Here is a 25,295-nt window from a genome sequence, read left to right as displayed (position 1 = left end):
GTATGGGGGAAACCACCCTCATGATTTAAATTATCTTCCACAGGGTCCAACTCACAACACATGGGAATTACAGGAATACAATTCAAGATGAGATTTGGGTGGGGACACAAAGCCAAACCGTATCACCCATCTCTACTAAAAATACAAAAATCAAAAATTAACCTGGCATAGTGGCAGGCACCTGTAATGCCAGCTACTCAGGAGGCTAAGGCAGAAGAATCACTTGAATCTGGGAGGCAAAGGTTGCAATGAGCTGAGATCATGCCACTGCACTGTAGCCTGGGCAACAGATCAAGACTCTGTCTCAAAAAAAAAAAAAAAAATCAATTATGTGAAATTTAGGATATATTGCCTCAAAGAAAAATATGGCTAAACAATACTAGGGTATTACACCAACTTGCTGAAGAATCAACCCCACCACCATTACCATGACCACCACCACTACAATGTACAGTGTTTTGGAGAACAGGGTGCTCTGAGACTACCTGAGGTTCAACATCTTTTGTAACCTTGATTGGGGTAATTAATTCTATAAGCCTAATAATCCTCGCCTTTAAAATGGGAGATAAAATCACCTGCTCCATAAGTTAGTATGAAAATTAAAAGAAGGAATCTAAAGCACTTAGCACAGCCATTCATCCAACATATATTTATTGAGCACCTACTACACATGTCAGGTATATTCAAGACACTGGCAACGAAACAGTAAACAAAAAAGTAAGTCCCTACTCTTACAGAGCATGTATTCTAACATGAAAATACGCAATTAAAAAAAATCTGGCCAGGCGCAGTGGCTCACACCTGTAATTCCAGCACTTTGGGAGGCTTAGGCGGGCGGATCACCTGAGGTCAGGAGTTCGAGACCAGCCTGACCAATATGGCGAAACCCCGTCTTTAAAATTTAAAAAAAAAAAAAAAAGTGATGGAGTTAATGCTATAAAAATAAAGCAGGATATAAGAGAAAAAGAGTGACAAGGAGAAGGATACTATTTTGGTAGGAGGGAAAGGTTCTCTAATAAGGCTATAAACTTTAACAAAGACCATAAGAAAATGAAGGAGAGGGTTATACAGAGAACTAGGGGAAGAAATCAGATCCATTTCTGGCAATATGGTAGACTAGATGCCCAGAAAAACACTTATGATTCAGAATTTATTGAATGTTGAATATTAAACAAAACAAAAATAATATTTTCATGAATGGCTGAGCTGAAAGAAAGAAAAAACAACAAAGCATTGATGAGAACTGAAACCAGCCCCTCCCCTGGGAACATCCATTAATCCCCAGTGGCTTAGAAGTCAGTTTAAAGGACTGGTGAGAAGGACATAAAGGTTGGGGCCTAAATAAGGTGGGAAATCTAAAAAGCAACACTCAGCAGACAAACGGGGGAGGGGAGGTGGGTAAACAACATGCTAAACAGAAATCACAGTTGGCATGTTTGCCTTTCTCAGTCTTGGTGGAAGAGAAAAAATGAAGTCACCCTTCTCTCCAGTTTAAGGACAAAATTCATACTGCCTATGTGGGCTAGAAGAACTCAAACTAAAAATTCAGTTTCAAGAGATTCTGGGTTGGAAAAGACTGGAACATGACATTAGCAAACACCAATCCAGCCAAGGGGAATACACTAAACGCAAGCCTCCATGCCTCCATAAAAATCCATGGAAGATAATCTCACAATTAAAAAGAAATTCACAAAATAATGAAAAAACAAGCCCCAAAGAATCAGGAGCCTTTCAGAAACATACCCCAAAAAATGAGGAATATGAAAATAATCAGATATACAATGTAAAAATGTTAATGTTTAAAGAAATTAAAGAGATATCAAAAATATGACTGAGAAAGAGAAACTGCAAAAAACATGAATATGAAAAATCAAACAAATTCTGGATAGAAACATTATAATTGCTTATTGGTAGTAATACAATATTACATATTTGAGAGATCATTCCAGGCAAAGGAAAAAATAAGTTCAAAGGCCGTAAGGTAAAAGTATGCTTGGCTTGCTTTAGGAAATACAAAGGGCGGGGGGAGGGGGGGGGGCAAAAAAAAAATGGAAGTACAAAAGGGCCACGGCATCCAGAGTTGAGTAAACAAGGAAGAAAAGTGAAGAGATGAGGACAAAGAACTGGTACTTAATAGGTCACAAAATATCTCAATAAATATTAGTTATTATCCCATAATTTCTATTGGAAAAATTTTGATATCAGAAATAATTTTTTCTTTACCATTTCTGCATTAAATATAGTAGCCAGAGCAGAGATACAGAAGATCTCAAGTAGGTTCAGAAGGAAATAATACTCCTTTTCTATGAAGTGGAAAGAGTCTTCCGTAGAGATCCCAGTGCCAAGGAAGACACCTGGGTCTTGTGTGAGCAAGGTAGAAATGAAGTGATTCAGAAGACACATTTCTGGAGACAATAATGATCAACAACAACCAAAAAAATTCGAGATGGAATTACCATTTCAAAGTAGGAGACATTTCAAACTTGGGCATTAATTGGTAATCAGGACATCCTCACAGTATTCAAGAATTTCACAATTCAAGTTAACGTTTACATTCTGACAATGAGAATTTAGAGTAAATGAAACTCCCAAAGATATCCCAAACTTTTTAACTATTTCTCAACTTTTTAAAAATATTTTCAAAAGACACCAACAAGTAGCAAAATAGTACTAATTTGATTTTTCTTTTCTTCCATATTGCTACACTCAGACTAAGGCATTGCCTAACAAAGCCATGAACAAAACACAAGTAATACAGATTAAAAATAATATTCATAAGCCACAAACTAGAGGTATGATCAATCCCTAAAAATTAAAGAGTTGGTGATTTCATTTTTTCCTGATTAGCAAAATAACAGAAAACTGACTGGTGAATATCTTCAATACATATAAACTACCATGCACCATTTGACACACGAAGAAATAGACACAAAGAATCAAAGTATGTACTGTTAAATCATTAAAGTTTTAAAATAATTCATTTCTCAAAGCTTATTACTCTCAATAATGTTTTTGATTATCATAACCTAATACAATTCTTGAAAAATTTAGTCAAATTCGGTTCTAATACCAGAACACAACTTATATTAATAATCGCACAGTACCATTTGTTACACACAAAATTCAAATTCAAACAACCTGTGTCCAAATGCCATCTTACTAACTATGGCACTTGAGCATCACTAACCACTCCAATCCTGTTTTCATGTTATAAATCAGGTTTAATAAAGTACTACCCCATGGAGTTGTTACATGGATTAAATGAAATAATCCCTGGAAAACATTTATGTTTATCAGCAGACTCAGATATACACCCTGACTTACATCTAGATTCCATTCTATTAAAACTGGATCATAAAGTATTAATTTCTTTTTTTTATTTTATTTTACTTTAAGTTTGAGGATACATGTGGCATTAATTTCAATCTTTCCTTCTGAAGCATCACTTAAGTAACTTGATGTGACTATTCACACACAGTGCATTCAGCACTATAGGATAAAGTCAGTGTCTAACAATCGAAACTAGAAAGGTATTTGTGGAATATGTTATGCGAAATGTAGAACTTGGTTAAATTGAGGCATTTTCTATATTGTCTATAATACTTTATGTAAATAAAGACACAGAGGAGTCCCTACAAATAGAAATGGCTCCTGAAATTTTTATGCCAAAAGTCATCTTGTCAATTTTGTGTAATATTCAAGTAACTACCAAATGGTCATTTGACTCACTCAGCACTATTTTGTTTCAAAAGTTCATAACTGTGCAGATAAACATGGTAAAGATAGTACAATTCACTAAAAATAGTCAAGTTCTCTGTTGATACAAATGGGATTTCTATGCAGATTACTTGCATTCAATCTAAATGACTAAGAACTTATAAAGAATTAAGAAGATCCTGCAAGAAAGATGCCTCAGGAGGGAAAAAAAAAGAATTGACATTAAAAAAATGGCAGTATTTTCTTCTAGGTTGTTTCTTTTAAGTGTGTAGCAGTTAGGAGAAAAACATGGCTTCCTTTATATTATCCTAAAACATTCTACATTTCTTTTTTCTTTTTAAATAATCCTTTTTATGACAGAGTCCCGCTCTGTCGCCCAGGTTGGAGTACATTAGCACAATCTCGGCTGACTGCAACCACCACCTCCTGGGTTCAAGAGATTCCCATGCCTCAGCTTCCTGAGTAGCTGGGATAACAGGTGTGTGCCACCCGGCCCAGCTAATTTTTGCATTTTTAGCAGAGACGGGGTTTCACCATGTTGGTCAGGCTGGTCTCAAACTCCTGACCTCAAGTGATCCGCCCTCCTCAGCCTCCCAAAGTGCTGGGATTACAGGTATGAGCCACTGTGCCTGGCCAAACAGTGTATAATTGTAAAAGCTATGAAAACTCTTTTTTTTCTTTTCTAAGAGATAGGGTCCCACTCTGTCACCCAGGATAGAGTACAAGGGCACAATCATAGTTCGCTACAGCCTCAAACTGCTGGACTCATGTGATACTTGAGTAGGTAAGACTATAGGCACATACCACCACATAGAGCTGATTTTTTAATTTTTTGTAGATATAGGGTCTCAATATGTTGCCCTGGCTGGTCTTGAACTCCTGGTCACAAGCAATCCTCCCTCCTGAGCCTCCCAAAGTGTTGGGATTATAGGCATGAACTACCATACCCGACAGGAAAATTCAATTAATTACTAAAATTTTAAAACACCACCTCCACACATAAATTCCCCATGAATAAATCTATATTTTGTTTTGATAGCACAAGGTTGCTTTCTAATATAACAACTGCTCATCTGCCTGTATGTATACATACATGTAAGCATTTACGAAAAAAGAAAAATTACTAATTTTCTCTTCCTACAATTTATTTAGTGACCTACACTAGAACTCCATTGTCTGAAACTATCTAAGGTATTCCTAGGCAGAAAAATAACTTGCTAAATTGTAGCCTAAATTGGTCCTATATTTATTCAATGCCTATTATGTACTCATCACTCATTATACTTCCAGTAGATCATATATTAATATAACCTAAAAAATCATCACTTCACAAATGCCTACAAATATTAGGTAAATATAACAAAAAATACTTTTCACTGTAGAACTCAGCTTGAGTTTGCAAAGAAAGAAAGGAAAATCCCCAAGCTAAAGTGAAGACGAAACAGAAAAATAAGTACCTGAACTGCTATTACAACTGCTGAAGGGGCAAGAGAGAGGAAGCTAGTACTAAGGGGCTTGAATTTTATTTCCTTTGTAGAAACAAATGTAAGTATTCACTCAAAATGGGGAAGTAGAGATGAAATCTCTATATAAATATGGGATCCTCAAAAGTTTAACCCTCAGTGAAAATGTAGATTCTTCATCTCCCAAACAACAAAAAAAAAGCTTCCCTGGCATGGGAAATTACAAATAAATGAGTCTGGCTGGGCTGCTGATTTCTTTCTTTTTCTTCCTCTTTTTTTTTTTTTTTTGGAGTTGCACTCTCGTTGCTCAGGCTGGAGTGCAACGGTGCAATCTCAGCTTACCACAACCTCTACATCCCAGGTTTAAGCAATTCTTCTGCCTCAGCCTCCCAAGTAGCTGAAATTACAGGCATGGACCACCACATCTGGCTAATTTTTGTATTTTTAGTAGAGACGGGGTTTCTCTATGTTGTTCAGGCTGATCTCAAACTCCCAACCTCAGGTGATCCGCCCACCTTGGCCTACTAAAGTGCTGGGATTACAGGTATGAGCCACAGCACCCAGACTTCTTTTTTTTTTTTTTTTTTTTTTAATTCAATAGAAATAGGGTCTCACTATGTTACCCAGGGTGGTCTCAAATTCCTGGGCTCAAATGTTCTTCCTGCCTCCACCTCCCAAAGTCCTGGGATTACATCCATGAGCCACCATGCCTGGTCACTGCTGATTATTTTTAAGTTTCCTATGAGATAATAAAATTCTGGGATGCTATTCACATAGGTTTGGAAGTCCAAATTTACACTACTGGCATGAAGAGCAAACCCCAGAGTAATAAATTAAAAAAAAAAAAATGGATTTCAGGTATAATATACCCTCTGAGGCTCCAGGCAAACTTAACCCATATGTTCTGGTAATAAACATTGCCTAGGCACATACTATGTGTCAAGTACTCTTCTAGCGGGCAGAGATGCAATAAACTAAACAGACAAAAATCTCTACTCTTATGAAACATAAACAGTAGTCCCTCTTGATCTACAGGGTATACATTTCAAGACCCCTAGTGGATACCTGAAACCACAGATAATATCAAACCCTATATACACTATGTTTTTTTGTATACAGAGATACCTATGATAAAGTTTAATTTATAAATTAGGCACAGTAAGAGATTAACAATAACTAGTAATAAAATAGAACAGTTAGAACAATACATGCAGTTCCCAACTTTTGACAGCTTGACTTACGATTTTTCAACTTTATGATGGTGTGAAAGCAGTAAGCATTCAGCACAAACCTCAACTTAACAATGGAGTTAAACCCAATAAATTCACTATAAGCTGAAAAGTCAGAATTATCATAAATCAAACAAGTATTTTCAACTTACAATATTTTCAGCCTAACAACAGATGTAAGCGCATCATAAGGAGCATCTGCATAATTCACAATTACATAGATAGAAGATTCATACATATTGCAAACCTCAGCACACGAATTTTTTTTCAAGTCAAGAACTTCCACCTATTCACTTAAAAGAATTGTTTTACAATGTCTCTGTGTCATATCCAAATTGCCAACATCACTACTCTTGTCCTGGACATTATTAAGTAAAATGAGGGTTACTTAAACACTGCAATACCATGACAGCCAATCTGATAGTGGAGAGGGCTACTAAGTGACTAAAGAACAGGTGGCACATATATAGAGCATGGATATGCTGGACGAAGGGATGATTTACATCCTAGGCAAGATGGAGCAGATTGGTTGAGATTTCATCCCACTACTCAGCGTTGCACACAATTTAAAACTTATGAACTGTCAGGGGCTTCAAGAATGGCTGACTAGAAGCATCTCCTACTCGCCTCTGCCAGTAGGAAGAACCAAAATAGTGAGTAGATAATCACAGTTTGAATAGATCATCCAACAGACAACACAGGAATTCAACAGAAAAATGACAAGAAACACCTAAAGTAAGGAAGGAGAGGGAAGCAAGACAGCCTGCTCAGCTGGGAGCCGAAAGACACTTCTCACTGTGGGAAAAGAGTAATTGAGAGACTCACTGTGGTCCACATTCCCACTGTGGACTCCTGCAATTCTAGCCATTGGGGTGCCCCTAGGACCTCATGGGCTCTGAAACTAACACAGGGATCTGTCTGGAAATAGCGCAACAGCACTACTCCAGCGAGGAAAACTGCACTAGGTCCCATAATCCCCCTAAGTCCTAAGTAGCTACAGCAAGGTACCATTTTGACAACCCAGCCAACAACAGACTGAGCACTGTCCTGGGGCCCAGCAACTGCTACAGAAGCAGAAGATCAGGCTGCCACCCCAGGACTGAGGCACAAGCGGGACATGTGTTCCCCACTGCCAACCTAGGCTGCCACCATTAAAGGTAACTCCATGTTCCCCAGCAGCAGCAGCACAGCAAAGCCACTGCTGCCCCTCACCAATCATTCCTGGGTCTGAGGATCATCCTGACCCTGCTTACAACACCTGGAGTCTGCACATATCATTGGGGGACCTGATGACACACAGCTTCACCAGATCCCCGTGTGAAAGCATGCAGACTAGGGGCCTGGGGATTGTCTAGCTCAATCTACTACCACTGGCAAATGAGCACAACACCTATCCTGAGGGTAGGGCTACCCCCCACCTGCTGCTACCACCACAGCTGGCATCTACCTGCAGAACAACCTGCAAATCTAGGGACTAGCATACCTAGACCGTCACACCCACTGCCAATATCCACAGACACCACTCAGGATCCAGTGGGTCATCTCGTACTGCCTTTACCCATACTATGCCAGCTACCCAGAAGACTGAGAATGTACCCACCCACACAGCCTATCACTGCCACTACCAGAATCAGAGCAACCCACCTAGATGCCCAAGAATTGGTTCACCTCAACCCACTGATACTGGTGCCAGTGTATGCTTCCCTAGAGCCCAAGGACAGGCATGCTAAGCCCATTGCTGTCACCACTGAGGCCTGAAGATTGGCATACGTGGCACCTCAGTCCCCAGCAAAACTTCACTGTAGCCTCCATTAATAGTCCGCACCCTAACATACTAAAAAAAATTAGACGCCACTGACATTGTTTACACCTGAAAAAAATCAGAGACTATACTACTATATCCACCCAAAATCAAAGCCAATGCACTCTACCCAACCAACAGCATAGATACATCTTCAAATAAAAAGTCCTCCCCTATGAAAGCAAATTCAAATAATTTGAAGAAGTCACTACTACATCAGTCATTACAGGTATCGATGTAATGACAGATGAAACATAAAACAGAAAATAAATAAATAACACCTCCAAAGGAACATAATATTTCTCCAGCAACATAACCCAATCAAAAACAAATATACATGCCAGGCATGGTAGCTCACGCCTGTAATCCCAGCACTTTGGGAGGCTGAGGCAGGTGGATCATCTGGGGTCAGGAGTTCGAGACCAGCCTAGCCTGTCCTGTCTCTACTAAAAATACAAAAATTAGCTGCGTGTGCTGGTGTGCACCTGTAATGCCACCTACTCAGAGGTTGAGGCAGGAGAATAGCTTGAACCCAGAAGTCAGAGGTTGCAGTGAGCCCAGATCATGTTATTGCACTCCACCCTGGGTAACAAGAGTGAAACTCTGTCTCAAGAGAACAAAAAAATTTACAGCCAGGCCCAATAGACTCATGCCTGCAATTCCAGCACTTTGGGAGGTCAAGGAAGGCAGATCACTTGAAGCCAGGAGTTCGAGACCACCTGGGCCAACATGGTGAAATCCTATCACTATGAAAAACACAAAAATTAGGCCAGGCATGGTGGCACATGCCTGTAATCCTAGCACTTTGGAAGGCCCAAATGGGTGGACCAGAAGGTCAGGAGATCAAGACCATCCTGGCCAACATGGTGAAATCCCATCTCTACAAAAAATACAAAAAAAAATTAGCCAAGCGTGGTGGCGGGCACCTGTAGTCCCAGTTACTCAGAAGGCTGGGACAGGAGAACTGCTTGAACCTGGGAGGCAGAGGCTGCAGTGAGCCAAGATTGCACCAATGCACTCCAGCCTGGGCGATAGAGCAAGATTCCACCTCAAGAAAAACAGACCAAAAAAAAAAAAATTAGCCAGGTGTCGTGGCACACCCCTATAATCCCTGGTAATCGAGAGGCTGAGGCACAAGAATCATTTGAACTCAGGAGATGGAGATTGCAGTGAGCCAAGGTCATACCACTGACCTCTAGCTTGGATGGCAGAACAGGACTCTGTCTCAAAAAAAAAGAAAAGAAAGACACACAAATTTACAAAATCCCAGAAAAAGAATTCAAAAGATTGATTTTAAAGAACTTCAGTGTCTGGGCACAGTGGTTCAGGCCAGTAATTCCAGCACTTTTGGAGGCCAAGGCAGGCAGATAACTTGAGTCTTGACTCAAGTTTGTGATCAGCTGACCAATATGATGAAACCCCATCTCTACTAAAAATACAAAAATTAGCCGGGTGTGGTGGTGCATGCCTGTAGTCCCAGCTACTCAGTGAGATTGAGGCAAGAATCTCTTTGAATGCAGAAGGTGGAGGCTGTAATGACAACACTTTGGGAGGCCAAGGCAGGTAGATCACTTGATGTCAGGAGTTCAAGACCAGCCTGACCAACAAGGTGAAACCCTGTCTCTACTAAAAAATACAAAAATTGGCTGGGAGTGGTGGCACACGCCTGTAGTCCCAGCTACTCAGTGAGGCTGAAGCAGGAGAATCTCTTTGAATGCGGGAGGTGGAGGCTGCAGTGAGCTGAGATCACACCATTGCACTCTAACCTGGGCAAGAGAGCGAGACCTTGTCTCAAAAAAAAATGTGTGTGTGCGCATGTGTGTGTATACGTATGTGTGTGTGTGTGTGTGTGTGTGTGTGTGTGTGTGTGTCCATATATATGTAAACCAACATCGTTTTTCACAGAAATAGAAAAAAACAATCCTGGTAAGGTATAGTAACTCACACCTGTAATCCCAGCACTTTGGGAGACCAAGGTAAACAGATCACTTCAGTTAAGTAGTTCAAGACCAGCCTGGCCAACATCGTGAAACCCTGTTTCTACTAAAAACAAAAAAATTAGCCAGGCATGGTGGCGCACTGTAGTCCCAGCTACTTGGGAGGCTGCGGAGGGAGGATCACTTGAACCTGGGAGGCGAAGGTTGCAGTGAGCCAAGATCAAGCCACTTCACTCCAGCCTGGGAGACAGAGGGACTCAGTATCAAAAAAAAAAAAAAAATCCTAAAATTCATATGAAACTAAAAAAAAAGCCCAAATAGCAAAAGGAATCCTGAGCCAAAAGAACAAAACTGGCGGCATCACACTACTTGACAAGATATATAAAAAGACTATCGTAAAACAAAACAGCATGGTACTGGCCTAAAAACAGAGTACATAACCAGCCTGGGCAACATAGTAAGACACTCCCCCACCCCGGTCCCTGCCCCATCTCTACAATCAAAATTTTTTAATTAGCCAGCTATGATAGCAAGTGCCATAGTCCCAGCTACTCAGGAGGTTATGGTAGGAGGCTGAGATTGCAGTGAGCTGTAATTATGCCACTACACTCCAGCCTGGGCAACAGAGCAAGACCCTGTCGCAAAACAAAAAGAAAAAACCAACACATAGACAAATGGAACAGAATAGACTGACAATCCAGAAATGAATCCATGTATTTATAGCCAATTTATTTTGTTGTTGTTGAGACAGTCTCATGCTGCCACCTAGGCTGGCGTGTGGAGTGTAGTATCACAATCTCAGCTCAATGCAACTTCCACCTCCTGGGTTCAGCAATTCTCCTGCCTTCTGGGTTCAAGCTATTCTCCTGCCTCAGCTTCCCTAGTAGCTGGGACAACAGGTACACACCATGACGCCCAGCTAATTTTTGTATTTTTTAGTAGAGATGGAGTTTCACCATGTTGGCCAGGATGGTCTTGATCTCTTGACCTTGTGATCTGCCCGCCTCAGCCTCCCAAAGTACTGGGATTACAGGCGTGAGCCACCGCGCCTGGCCACCACTATACTTTTTCAACTACATTAAGTATCTGACGAGCTGAAAGAACAGATGAGGAAATTACAACATTTTCCCATCTCTACCAAAAAAAAATAAATAAATAAATACAAAAATTAGCTGGACATGGTGGCATGAGGCTGCAGTCCCAGCTACTCGGGAAGCTGAGGTGGGAGGATCATTTGAGCCTAGGAGGTCGAGGCTGCAGTGATCCAACATTGTGCCACTGTACTCCAGCCTGGGCAACAAAGTAAGACCCTGTCTCTAAAATTAAAAAAAAAGTGGGGGTGGGGTGGGGTCAGGCATGGTGGTTCACACCTGTAATCCCAGCACTTTGGAAGGCCAAGGTGGGCAGATCATGAGGTCAGGGTTCAAGACCAGCCGGGCCAACATGGTTAAACCCCATCTCTACTAAAAATACAAAAAATTAGCCAGGGGTGGTGGCAGGCGCCTGTAATCCCAGGTACTCAGGAGGCTGAGCCAGGAGAATTGCTTGAATCTAGGAGGCAGAGGTTACAGTGAGCCAAGACTGTGCCATCGCACACTAGCCTGGGCAAAAGAGCAAGACTATGTCTCGGAAAAAAAAAATCAAATTTTTTAAAATCTCAATTTCTAATTTTTTCCTACAAAATCAAAAACTCTGACACCATTGGGCCCATGTTACTACATGACAACAATCAACTAGAACCGAATGTAACTGTCTACAAAATACATTCTGTACACAGTCAATAGAAATGGAGCCTTTGTGTGATCTGCTCGGCTACTGTAGATATTAAAAGTTTGCACCATTAGTACTTAGCAGAACATATGTCAATAATGGAAATGGGTTATGAAAATGGATATATAATGAGTAATGAAAAATTATATTCCATAACTTAAGCTGAAACATTTTAATTTAAATCATATATAGTCAGCCCTTTGTATCCATGGGTTCCACATCCATGAATTCAACCAATTACAGATAAAAAATAATTGGGGAAAAAAATATTTTACAATGTTCTAAAAAGCAAAATTTGAATTTGCCATGCACCAAGTATCACTATGTGATATGGTTTGGCTGTGTTCCCACCCAAATCTCACCTTGAATTGTAATAATCCCCACATCAAAAGGCGGGCCAGGTGGAGATAACTGAATCATGGGGGAAGTTTTCCCCATACTGTTCTCATGGTAGTGAAGAAGTCTCATGAAATCTGATGGTTTCATAAAAGGGAGTTCCCCTACACAAACTCTCTTGCCTGCTACCATGTAAGTCGTGACTGCTCCTTGTTTGCCTTCTGCCACGATTGTGAGGCCTCTCCAGCAATGTGAAACTGTGAGTCTATTAAACCTCTCCTTCCTTTATACATTACCCAGTCTCAGATATGTCTTTATTAGCAGCATGAGAACAGACTAATATACCATGTGAATAAAGTGATGTGAAGGCACTGTATTAGATATTATAAGTAATTTAGAGATGATTTACCAGCCTAAGCAACATAGCAAGACTCAAAAAATTAAAAAACTAGCAGGTTGTAGTGGCACACACCTGTAAGTCCTAGCTACTCAGGAGACTGAGGCAGGAGAACAGCTTAAGCCCAAGAATTTGAGACTACAGTGAGCTATGACCAAGCCACTGTACTCAAGCCTGGGCAACAGAGCAAGAGCCGGTGTCTACAAAGAAATTTTAGAAGAAATTATTTAAAACATATGGAAGGATACATGTAAGTTATATGTAAATGCTACACCATTTTATATAAGAGACTGAATGCCGGACATGGTGGCTCACACCTGTAATCCCAGCATTTTGGGAGGTCAAGGCAGGCAGATCACCTGAGGTCAGGAGTTCGAGACCAGCCTGACCAACATGTAGAAACCCCATCTCTACTAAAAATACAAAATTAGGCCGGGCACTGTGGCTCACGCCTGTAATCCCAGCTCTTCGGGAGGCAGAGGCAGGAGGATAGCTTGAGCCCAGGAGTTCAAGATCCACCTGGGCAATACAGCGAGACCCCATTCTCTTACTTAAAAAAAATACAAAATTAGCCAGGCAGGGTGGTACATGCCTGTAATCTCAGCTACTCAGGAGGCTGAGGCAGGAGAATCGCTTGAACCCAGGAGTCAGAGACTGCAGCAGTGAGCTGAGATCATGCCATTGCTGGGCAACAAGAGCGAAACTCCATCTCAAAAAAAAAAAGAGAAAAGAGACTAGAGCTTCTGAAAATTGTGGTATGTACTAGGGGTTCTAGAACCAATCCCCCATATATCAAGGGGTGACTGTAATTATTTAACAACAACAAAAAAAAATGTATTTATTTGTCACCAGCCCATGGGAAAAACACTATTCTTGAATTAAGTAGCATTGAATACGTTTAAATACCTGATGGAAGGCTTAAACTCAGCAGCAAGTTCCTGACAACATGCCAACCCATTATTCTGGTTCTAAAAGTTTAACAAATTACTTTAACATATAGATGAAGACAAAAGAAAATGGTTTTAAACCGCAAATAGAAAAATGTACAAGTTGACTAGAAATTTAAAACACCTAACTACATTGGCGTACTGTTCATCAAAATTTATCTGCAAAGCAGATTTGCAAAAGAAATTACAAACAGTGTAATAAATTTCAAAGCAACTTGTAACAGATTAAGGTCAAGCTACATTAGCAAAGTTGGGGGTAGCATTTAAGAAAAAACACTGGGCTGGGTGCAGTGGTTCACACCTGTAATCCCAGCACTTTGGGAAGCCAAGGTGGGCAGATCACCTGAGGTCAGGAGTTCAAGACCAGCCTGGCCAACATAGTGAAACCTCATTTCTACTAAAAATACAGAAAATATTAGCCAGGCGTTGTGGTGTGCACCTGTAGACCCAGCTACTCCAGAGTCTGAGGCACAAGAATTGCTTGAACCCAGGCAGCAGAGATTGCAGTGAGCTGAGACTGCACTACTGTACTCCAGCCTGGACAACAGAGTGAGACCACTTCTCAATTTGAAAAAATAAAGGAAGGAAGGAAGGACAGATGGACGGTCAATCCTTTTGATTAGGGTAGGAAAAAGAGAAAGAAAAGGAGAGAGAGAGAGAGAAAGAAAGAAAGAAAGCTAAAAAGGAAGGAAGGAGGGAGGGAGGGAAAGAAGGAAGGAAGGAGAGAAAGAAAAAAGAAACAGAGGGAGGAAAGAAAAAGAAAAGAGAAAAGAAAAAAAGGAAGAAGAAAGAAGAAAAAGAAAAGAAAGAGAACGAACTCACTCTGGAAAACTTATATGGCTCTACCATGTACTATTTGGATACCTCTGGTGAAGAGGAACTTGCTCAATTTTAACAGTATAAACTTTATTGCTTAAGTAGCTAATATTTAGGCTGGGCGTGGTGGCTTAAACCTTTAATCCCAGCACTTTGGGAGGCTAACGCGGGTAGATCACTTGAGATCAGGAGTTCAAGACCAGTCTGGCCAACATGGTGAAACCCCGTCTCTACCAAAAATACAAAAATTAGCCAGGCATGGTGGTGCACACCTGTGGTCCCAGCTACTTGGGAGGCTGGGGCGGGAGAAGTGCTTGAACTGGGGAGGCGGAGGTTGCAGTGAGGCTAGATCACACCACTGTACTACAGCCTGGGAAACAGAGTGAGTTTTCCGTCTCAAAAAAAAAAGGCTGGGCATGGTGGCTCACGCCTATAATCCCAGCACTTTGGGAGGCCAAGGCAGGTGGATCACGAGGTCAAGTGATCAAGACCATCCTGGTCAACATCGTGAAACCCCGTCTCCACTAAAAATACAAAATGCAGCTGGGCATGGTGGCACAACCTGTAATCCCAGCTACTGGGGAGGCTGAGGTAGGAGAATTGCTTGAACCCAGGAGGCGGAGGTTGCGGTGAGCCGAGATCGCGCCATTGCACTCCAGCCTGGCTAATAAGAGTGAAACTCCGTCTCAAAAAAAAAAAAAAAAAAGACTAACAACTATCAATTAGGAAATATTTAGGTGCAGCAGTACTAACAATATTGAGATGTACTTATTTACAGAATCCCAATACTTCAGTTCCAATATACTACAGGTATATGCCACCATGCCCACGTAATTATTTATTTATTTGTTTATCTGTAGAGACAAGGTCTCCCTATGGTGCCAAGGCTGGTCGCAAAGTCTTCGCCTCAAGTGAACCTCCTGCCTCAGTCTCCCAAAGCGCTGAAATTACAGGCTTGAGCCACTGTGTGCAACTGCTTCCAAAGATTTTCTAGAGTGGCCAAGATCCCAGATAATCCGTGGAAGAGCATGACAAGTATTATAAGGGACAATGGAAGGGGAGAAACTGCTAACTAATATTCTCAGCAACATTCCCTGCCCTACCTGACAAGCGAGTGACATTAAAGATGAGGTGTAGTTGAACAGACTTTTCTCTCTGCTTCTCCCCAGTCACCTACTATCCTGCAAAAAAGCAGCTTTGAAGGACTTAACCAATGACCTTAAAATCTATACTAGGTCTACAGTTCTAGGAAGCATATAAGCAAACTACCACTATAGAATTTGGATTTTCTTTAATGATAAAAATGCAAATGACTCATGTTTGGTCATCCACTCCAATACAGCACATTCTAAAGAACAGAGGAGTTCAAATCTTCCTTCTGCCAAAAACTGTTGTGTATTCACACACAAACAACTAATTATGGACTATATTATTACCACAGATTTCTGTTTCTCATCCAAGGCATATGAAGTTTTAAGAAAGAAAAAAAAATCAAAAAGGAGATTGTTCAAGTCTATTTTGAGGTAAAGCAATCAATTTACCATTTATCTTCTTCAGACTTACATACGAAAGCCTCACACACCTGCAGACACACAAGATCCCCAAAATGTTGATAAATGTTAAAGCTGTACAATGGATACCAGAGTTCATTATACTATTCTATTTTTTCCACATATTTGAAGATGTCCATAATATGCAGTTTTTAAAAATATGTACAAGTGTATACATAAACTCCCAATAAATTGGCACAGAAACATCCAATTGTTCAATGTTTTCACACTCCAAAAGTAAATTAATTTCTTTATTTCTTTTTTTTGAGTCTCGCTCTGTCGCCCAGGCTGGAATGTAGTGGCCCGATCTCGGCTCACAGCAACCTCCACCTCCTGGTTCAAGCAAGCACGTCTGGCTAATTTTTTCTATTTTTAGTAGAGATGAGGTTTCACCATTTTGGCCAGGATGGTCTCGAACTCCTGACCTCAAGTGATCCACCTACCTTGGCCTCCTGCAGTGCTGGGATTACAGGTGTAAACCACCACGCCCAGCCATAACTTCATCTAGCTACTTTCCTATTCTAGAAGTTGTACTGCCAGTGACCAGACCATTAGTGAAGGTCTAGTGAAAGAAATAATTAACTGCCCCAGAATAAAACAAGCCTAACCTTGAAAACAGAGGCAAAGGGAAAGGTGCTAAACAGTTATTACTAGTACTGCATGTTTATATTGGTCCTGTTATCCTCTAACACAAGTGGGTACGTAGAAAAGGGGCAAGTATTTTAGAGCCAGATTTCCTCCTGATTATTTAAACCAATGAGCAAGAGAGGCTGGAATAAAGAAATCTAAAAACTCTCCATTACAAATGATAACCAAGCCAGGAGCAATGATGCATGCCAGCAGTCCCAGCTACTTAGGAGGCTGAGTGGGAAGAATCACCTGAACTAGGAATTCAAGACTAGTCTAGGCAACATAGTGAGACCTCATTCTAAATAAATAAATAAGTTAATAAATTAAAGGTCAAATTGTATAATATGTGAACTATACCTCAATTTGAAAACAATTTAAGCCATAAACAGTGATGCATGCCTATAATCACAACTACTGAGAAGGCTGAAGCAGGAGAAAAGCTTGAACTGAGAAGTTTGAGAACAGCCTAGGCAACATAAAGAGGCCTCATTCCCCCCCCTCACCCCCACCCAGAAAAAAGCATTCATAGTTCATCTTAGTATAATCAGCAACTTCCAATGACTAAGTATGCTTTACTGCGAGGCATGAATTTATAAAACACATAAATATTATACTGTATCTGTTTCAATTCCCTTTTTCATACTGCCATTCAATTTTCACAAGATTACTTTAAATGTAATCCTAAATTCAGCAGCAATTTGACTTTTGTTAGTTATGTCTAAAAATAAAATTAGTCAAAAATAAAAATACTAACTTTGTAGCAAATTAGTCTTTAATCAGCACTACAAACAAAAAATTTTAAACTTATTATAGCAAAACATAACTTCGACAGAATCAAAGACATTAATTTTCAAGTCCAAAAAAAGTTCACAAGAACTTAAAGTGGTAAAGAGAAACGCAGACTTAGACATACTTGCCAAGAAAAAAAAAATGTATAGATAACTCCTCTGCTAGAACCTCTCCCCAGTACTTCCATAACAACAATTATTTCCTTAGCACAAAAGTGATGTGCTCACTTTCAGAAAACCTGGATCATCTAAGTTTGCACAATTCCCTTTAATCTAAAAAATACATAAAATTGTTTCATTTAAGTTAGAATTTTGTGTTCCTATCTATGAAAAAAGTCACGATCAATGTGAGCAAAGCACATGGCTCCAGCTTTAAGGTCTTGTTCCCCAACCCACTGAAAAGAGTATATGCTTATAAAATATTTAGCGACTTACCAGGTTAAAGACAGTTTCTACAATATCCCTATTGGATACTTCTCCAACTTCAACCAAACCCGTCAACACGGCAAATTTCATTCTGATGCCCCGGATGGGGAGCCCTGGTTTCAGAGACAATGCACCCCCTTCAGTAGGGGTTTCTTCTCTCCCTCCACCTCCCCCGTCATCACCTGTTGGTGACGGGGAAGGGACACGATTGTCTTCGCTAGCCATTGCTAGCTCACGAGAAAGGACAACTCAGAGTCACCCTGGGACAGCAGTCGCTGCACTGGTAATGAGCACAAGGCACGAAATGCAAAACCAAAGGGTCTCTCTTCCAACTTGTGGAGAAACCCCAAAGCAGTAGATGTGGAAAGTCCTTGGCGTCACCCTCCTCCTCTTGGAGAATATTTGTCCAATCTCTCTCCCCGAGGCTGACAACAACGCCAAACCCTATTGGAAGATTAAATATATGTTAAATAGGCTAGGTTTTGTTTTAGGGTTGGGGGGGGCAAGAGGGAAATAGTTATTGTCGGTCAAATAAGTTACTAAAGGCACCCCAGTACTAGCCACCCACTTCTCCCAGGCTCAAAGAGCTGGGTTCTGGGTGAAGGCGGGTCCAAGGGGCCCCCGAACAAGCTCACTCCTCCCCCACAATTGTGCAGGTTCTAAGCGCAGGGTAACCTCTCCTCACAGGTGCACCAGAAAGAGAAACTGTAGCGGGGAAAGGAAGGGTCGGAGGAAAGAAGGGGGCACCCAAGCTACCAGAGAGGTAGAAAGTTCCTCCTCACCCAGATACTCCGGACTCGTCCTCACCCCTGGCCCGGGAGCAGCGAGACGGAGGTGGCGGCGGAGATCCAGGGCAGGAAAAGGCGGGGGAAAGGGGCGGTGATTATTCTAAACGCTCGGCCCAGGGGGAGGAGTGGAGCACCTCTCTCAGGCACCTGAGATTCGACGGGAAGAGGAGGGGAGGTGTGTGTGGTGGCAGGAAGGGAGGGGGCCGGCCCGAGAAGCCGAGCGGCGACCGCAAGGAGAGAAGGGAGGACAGAGAGGTCAGTGCACCTGGTCGCAGCCTCCAAGTTTCCCTAGTCCGCTCCCCGGGAGTCCGCGGCTGCACTGAACTCCATGGCTTCCTGGCCCGCCCCCACCCTGCGCTCAACCTTTGCAAAAGGAGCCGCTGCCGGCGCTACGCACGCCACGGCTGAGGCTGCTGCGAGTGGTGAGGATGCTACTGCCACAGCTCGCCCCGCCACGGCTAGCGCGGCAGTCCCTGTGCCCACTGAAGCTGCTCCCGGCCGCCATGACAGCGCCGAGGGCTGTCGGGCGCCGCGTGCGCGTGCGCGAGCGCGAGGGGCGGGAGGGCGCGAAGGCGGAGGCAACCCGCGGACCGCGGAGGGGGCCCGGAGCCGACCGGAGTGCTGGGATCCGGCTTCCGGCTGCACCGGGTGTGAGGACGCGCACCCGGCGGGCGCGCTGCTCTCGTAGCACCAGGTGTGTCCCCGATCCGGCGGGGAGAGACCCTTCCGTCCGAGGGCCTACACTTCCCCCACTTTCACTCTCGGACCTGAAAGGTGCTTCTGCAAGTGCTGAGGCGGGGATTCTGGCGCTCCTGCTGTTGTTAAGTTACCTTAGGGTCTCTTGGCGCGGAGAGAACCCGCCCCGCGCTGCCAAGGTGTCTCATTGGACTTGGAGAAGAACACCTGAGGGACCTCTCCGAGCCAGAGAGGTGGCGGCGCTGGAGCCAGTGAGACTGCTGTCCCTGCCCAAGGGAAGCGAGGAGTCCCCACCCCTGGCTGCTTTCAGCTGCTGCCCGCCCGCCGCACTCGGCGGAGACTTGGAGATTTCCACTGGGATGCCTCGGCAGCTGCCACCATTCGGGAGGGGGAGAGGAGGGGAGGGGACCGAGTCGACGATGAAAGGGAAAGATTCCTTGCTTTGCAGCTGCCGCCCCACCAAACCTCTCCCACATTCATTCTAAGGAGAGGATTCCTGAGACAGCTGCTATAAACAGCGTGGAGACAGGGTTCATTGTGCCTGTAGATCTCCGAAGGGTTTTTTCGTCTTGTGATTTTCCAATGTGAAGATTAGGCTCCCGTCATTCTCAGAGATCAAAAGATATATTCGGTAGTACAGATAGTACACTTACTCAGTGTCCCTTCCTTCCACCCGCTATTAACAGTAAAACATTCTTCCTAGTGTGTGAGTAAAAAATAAATTTAGAGGAAGGTGGTTTTTCACCCACGTGTATCCTTTAAGGTCAAAAGGCCTTATTTAAAATGTTTAAAATACTCCTAGCTCCTAAAATGAAAGTGAAGCAAAAAGTGGGGTTAAAAGTAAGAATTCTGGAGGAGTCAGGAAAAATTATAGTGGTTTGAAGAACAAAATAGTTTCCTGAAGAAAAAGTTATTTGAGTTAACCTTGAAAAGTGAACAGAGGCCAGGCGCGGTGGCTCATGCCTGTAATCCCAGCACTTTGGGAGGCCGAGGCAGGTGGATCACCTGAGGTCAGGAGTTCAAGAACAGCCTGGCCAACGTGGGGAAATTCCATTTCTACTAAAAATACAAAAATTAGCCAGGCATGGAAGTGGGCGCCTGTAATCCCAGCTTCTCGAGAGGCTGAGGCAGGACAATTGCCACTTCACTCCAGCCTGGATAAAAGAGCAAGAGGGAGACTCTCTCAAAAAAAGTAGACAATTTTAACTCTCACATGGAAATTTGGGAAGAAAGAGGTAACATAACAGACTCAAGAAGCAAGGGAGGGCTGGATGTACTGGCTCATACCTGTCATCCCAACACTAGGAGGCCAGTGCAGGAGGATCACTTGCACAACATAGCAAGACTCAGTCTCTATTTATTTACTTTTTTTTTTTTTGAGATGGAGTTTCACTCCTGTTACCCAGGCTGGAGTGCAATGGCGCAATCTCAGCTCACCGCAACCTCCGCCTCCTGGTTTCAGGCAATTCTCCTGCCTCAGCCTCCTGAGTAGCTGGGATTACAGGCACGCGCCACCATGCCCAGCTAATTTTTTGTATTTTGAGTAGAGACGGGGTTTCACCATGTTGACCAAGATGGTCTCGATCTCTTGACCTCATGATCCACCCGCCTCGGCCTCCCAAAGTGCTGGGATTACAGGCTTGAGCCACCACACCCGGCCAGACTCAGTCTCTATTTAAACAAACAAACAAAAAGAACAAGCAAGGGTATATTTTCTTGAGAAAAGTGTCACACCTTTTAAAAATACCAAAATGGCCCAGGCACAGTGACTCACGCCTGTAATCCCAGCACTTTGGGAGGCCGAGGCAGGCAGATCACCTGAGTTCAGGAGTTGGAGACCAGCCTGGCTGACTTGGTGAAACCCCATTTCTACTAAAAATACAAAAATTAGCCGGGCATCGAAGTGGGTGCCTGCAGCCCCAGCTTCTTGAGAGACTGAGGCAGGAGAATCGCTTGAACCTAGGAGACAGAGATTACAGTGAGCCGAGACCATGCCTTTGCACTCCAGCCTGGACAATATGAGCAAGCTCCATTTAAAAAAAAATTCTAAACAGATTGTTAATTTGTAAAAAGTTTTCTTTTTTTTTTTTGAGGCTGAGTTTCGCCCTTGTTACCCAGGCTGGAATGCAATGGCCCAATCTCGGCTCACCGCAACCTCCGCCTCCTGGGTTCAGGCAGTTCTCCTGCCTCAGCCTCCTGAGTAGCTGGGATTACAGGCATGCGCCACTGTGCCCAGCTAATTTTTTTAGTAGAGACGGGGTTTCACCATGTTGACCAGGATGGTCTCGATCTCTTGACCTCGTGATCCACCCACCTCGGCCTCCCAAAGTGCTGGGATTACATGCGTGAGCCACCAAGCCCGGCCTTTTTTTTTTTTTTTTTTTTTTGAGACAGAGTTTCACTCGTGAAAATGCTGGAATGCAATGGCTCCATCTCAATCTTGACTCACCACAATGTCCGCCTCCTGGGGTCAAGCAATTCTCCTGCCTCAGCCTCCCCAGTAGCTGGGATTACAGGCATGTGCCACCACACCCAGCTAATTTTTTATTTTTAGTAGAGACAGGGTTTCTCCATATTGGTCAGGCTGGTCTAAAACTCCCAACCTCAGGTGATTCGGCCTCCCAAAGTGCTGGGATTGCAGTTATGAGCCACCGCACCTAGCCCTATTTGTAAAAATTTCCAACCTCTTTGCCCATGGTTAAAATAAAATAGTTGGCAAAAATTGAAGGTTCACTGCAAAAAGAAGCATAGTTCCCTATTTGCTTAGTAGTAGGGAAAACTTCACTTCTAGGCAACCCAGTTAAAATGCAATCACTGTGGATTATTATTTAGGTGTACAATATAGAATCTTGGAATGCTTCAGATGACTATCTGCCTATCAAATCTTAAGCTCCTTTATAGCACAATACTTTACATATTATAGGTATTCATATTATTTGGATTGAGTCAAAACTCTAAAGTTACTTGCTTTAATTTTTCTTACCTGAAAGCCCTCCCACCTGAAAGTCTACACACCTGTTAGCAGTGAGAGGGAGGAAAATCCTGGTATAAATGGGTGTCTTGGCCAGGCACAGTGGCTCAAGCATTTTGGGAGGCCAAGAAGGAAGGATTGCTTGAGACCAGCCTGGGCATCATAGCAAGACCTCATCTCTACAAAAAGTTAAAAATTAGCCAGGCATGGTAGAAAATACCTGTAGTCCCAGTTACTGGGGAGGCCAATGTGGGAGAGTCACTTGAGCTGAGGAGCTTCAAGCTGCAGTGAGCTGTCATGGTGCCACTGCACTGCAGCCTGGGTGACTGAGCAAGTTCCCATATAAAAAAAAAAAAAAAGTCGGGGGGAGGCCAGGCATGGTGGTGGTTCATGCCTATAATCCCAGCACTCTGGGAGGCCAAGGTAGGCAGATTACTTGAGCTCAGGAATACAAGACCAGCCTGGACAACATGGTGACAACTGGTCTCTACAAAAAAATGCAAAAATTAGCCAGGTGTGGTGGTGTGTGCCTGTGGTCCCAGTTATTTGAGGGTCTGAGGCAGGAGGATCGCTTGAGCCCAAGAAGTCGAGGCTGTGGTGCATCAAGATTTCATCACTGCGTTCCAGCCTGGGCTACACAGCAAGATCCTGTCTCAAAGAAAAAGGGTGGTGGGGGCAGCTATGTTAAAACAAATGGAAAGCAGTTTTACCATTTGTTTGTACCTTTCGCACTATTATGGAAGTTTTCTAGTCAAAAGCCTTCATATGAACTATCAGCAGATGAGTTTATAGAACTGCCTATATCCCTGTATCATAACTCCTCCCCAAAAAAAAGGAAGAAAAAAAAATTACCTCCTATAAAACCAGGCTCAAGTTTCCCATCACCATCTAATTTGTATATCACTCTAACATCAGTATGTTGACACAATTAAGGACTAAAAGTTTTCATAATTTTCCTTGTCTTCAACATACATTGAAATCTTGTCAGAAAAAAATACATAGTGGATTCCAGAACAGGAAGTCTTCTGCATAACTCAGTCACTCAAGCAAAGAGAAGGTAATTTCATGCTGAAATCAAGAAGATTATTGATCTATAAACCTTTACCTACATGCAAAATAAAAAATGTTTTGAGAACAAAGATGGGATGGAATTTTCTTTCTATTGGAAAATCACCCAATCCACCCAATTGTAACTTTTTGGCATTTTCCTAATGTACAGATTAAATGATAACTCGGGGAAATCATCACCTATGTGATTTGCTGTACACGCGGACTTGGAGTTTCTTCAAATTATTGAGCATAGCTTATGATATCTTAGGCTGGAAGTGCATGGCAATGGCTTTCTAGTCCTTCCTATGAGAAAGTCAAACATTGCTTTTACTACTCATTAAATCTTAATAATGTTAAATAAAACTTCAAATTTTAGTAGCCCTTATTAATGACATTTTCACTGGGTATTTCACACTGGAAAATAAAGGCAAAAAAATGTTACCTATTTATAGTCAGAAACTCCAAAGTTTAACATCGAAAGTTTATGTAGCTGGGCACAGTGGCTCACTTCTGAAATCTCAGCAGCACTTTGGGAGGCCAAGGCAGGCAGATCACTTGAGGTCAGAAGTTGGAGACCAGCCTGGCCAACATGGTGAAACCCTGTCTCTTCTAAAAATATTTTTAAAAAATTAGCTGGGTACGGTGGTACACGCCTGTAGTCCAAGCTACTCGGGAGGCTGAGGTGGGAGGATCATTTGAAGCTGGGAGACAGAGATTGCAGTGAGCTGAGATGCTGCCACTGCACTCCATACTGGGTGACAGAGTGAGACTCCATCTCAAAAAAAAAAAAAAAAAACTTATGTGATTATTTAAGTTCAAAATGATCCACATCAACTTACTATATCTTGGACATTTTAAAAAAACATTTTTCCCTTGTGTATGTCACATAACGTGTAGAGACTTTGAAAAGGGCAACTTCACTTTCAGCAGATGTGCTAGTCAAAACATACCTTTTAAGACATAAATTTTTTTTTAAGATGGGGTTTCATCATGATGGCCAGGCTGGTCTTGAACTTCTGACCTCAGGTGATCCCCTACCTCGGCCTCCTAAAGTGCTAGGATTACAGGCGTGAGCCACCGCACCCGGCCAAGACATAAATTATTAATGCAGTTCTTCATGTAGTTGATAAGGTCATAGAGAGGTTGGTTGATTTGTCTTTTCTATTTTTTCCTTCTCTGTTTTCTTAAGTAAGATGTAAACAGGTAGCCCTCTTTCAGTGTTCTCTTATGATTGTAAGATCGTGCCATTAGACTGCAATGGAATGTTGCACTGCCACACCACCCTACCTTTGCGATCTATATAAGTGCATATCACTAGAATGGCTGTTGGCATTTATCAGCTAAGTTCTGAATGGCTTGTGCAGTTGAGGTCTCTGAGAGGTAGGTGCATCCCCTTAAAGTGGTAGGTTTACATTTCCATTATCAGGATAGAGGTAGGAGTTCACACAAGAAATGAGACACCAGGAAGCTGACTTCAAGCAGATAGGAAAGGAGATTACTTTTCCTAGCCCTATTCTCTGGAGTTTGAACACTAAATTGCCTACTAGTACTTTAAGTAAAGAGAGAAAGATAACTTCTGTCATGTGGTAGCATGCTTGGAACATTCCCTCTTGGAATCTACTTGGAGCAGCCACATGGAGAACAACTGAGGCCCATCAGTCAACAGCCGCAGCTGAACTCCCAGTCAACAACCAGTACCAACTATGACTAGCCATCTTGAATATTCTAGCCTTCAGATAACAACAGCCCTAGCTGTTGGGGGTGCAGAATTGAACATGGATTCAGTTAACTTAGAGAGTCTTGAGTTGTTTCTATATAGAAGAGATATAAAGCCAAAACGTCAGGTGAAAGAGATTATCTAGTTTTATCCCTGACCATATTACCTTTTTTGGGTGGAGTGGGTCGGGTGGGAAACCATATTACTTTTGTTTGTTCAGAGTAAAAACTTATTTTTTACTCTGAGTAATTTTTGCTCAGAGTAAA

General features: G+C 42.5%; 1 protein-coding gene across 4 annotated transcripts in view; it reads right to left on the bottom strand.

Moving 5' to 3' along the window:
* Positions 1-19,123, bottom strand: part of LRBA (LPS responsive beige-like anchor protein) — a 772,728-nt gene extending 753,605 nt beyond the window's left edge. For 2 of the 4 annotated variants that reach the window (XM_017970205.4, XM_035294467.3), the window contains exons 1-2: positions 18,861-19,123; positions 17,817-18,251 (exon numbers count right to left, since the gene is read on the bottom strand). In XM_017970205.4, the coding sequence (XP_017825694.2) occupies positions 17,817-18,032 (216 nt within the window). In that variant the 5' untranslated portion in view covers positions 18,033-18,251; positions 18,861-19,123. Of the gene's footprint in view, positions 1-17,816; positions 18,252-18,589 lie in introns of all 4 variants that reach the window. The other 2 variants (XM_008992610.5, XM_017970207.4) reach the window with 1 other exon arrangement.
* Positions 19,124-25,295: the final 6,172 nt, after the last annotated feature.

The sequence above is a fragment of the Callithrix jacchus genome, chromosome 3, assembly GCF_049354715.1.
Source record: "Callithrix jacchus isolate 240 chromosome 3, calJac240_pri, whole genome shotgun sequence".
Taxonomy (NCBI): Eukaryota; Metazoa; Chordata; class Mammalia; order Primates; family Cebidae; genus Callithrix; species Callithrix jacchus.
The sequence above is the reverse complement of the archived record's forward strand: the minus strand, read 5'-3'. Positions and strand labels throughout refer to the sequence as shown.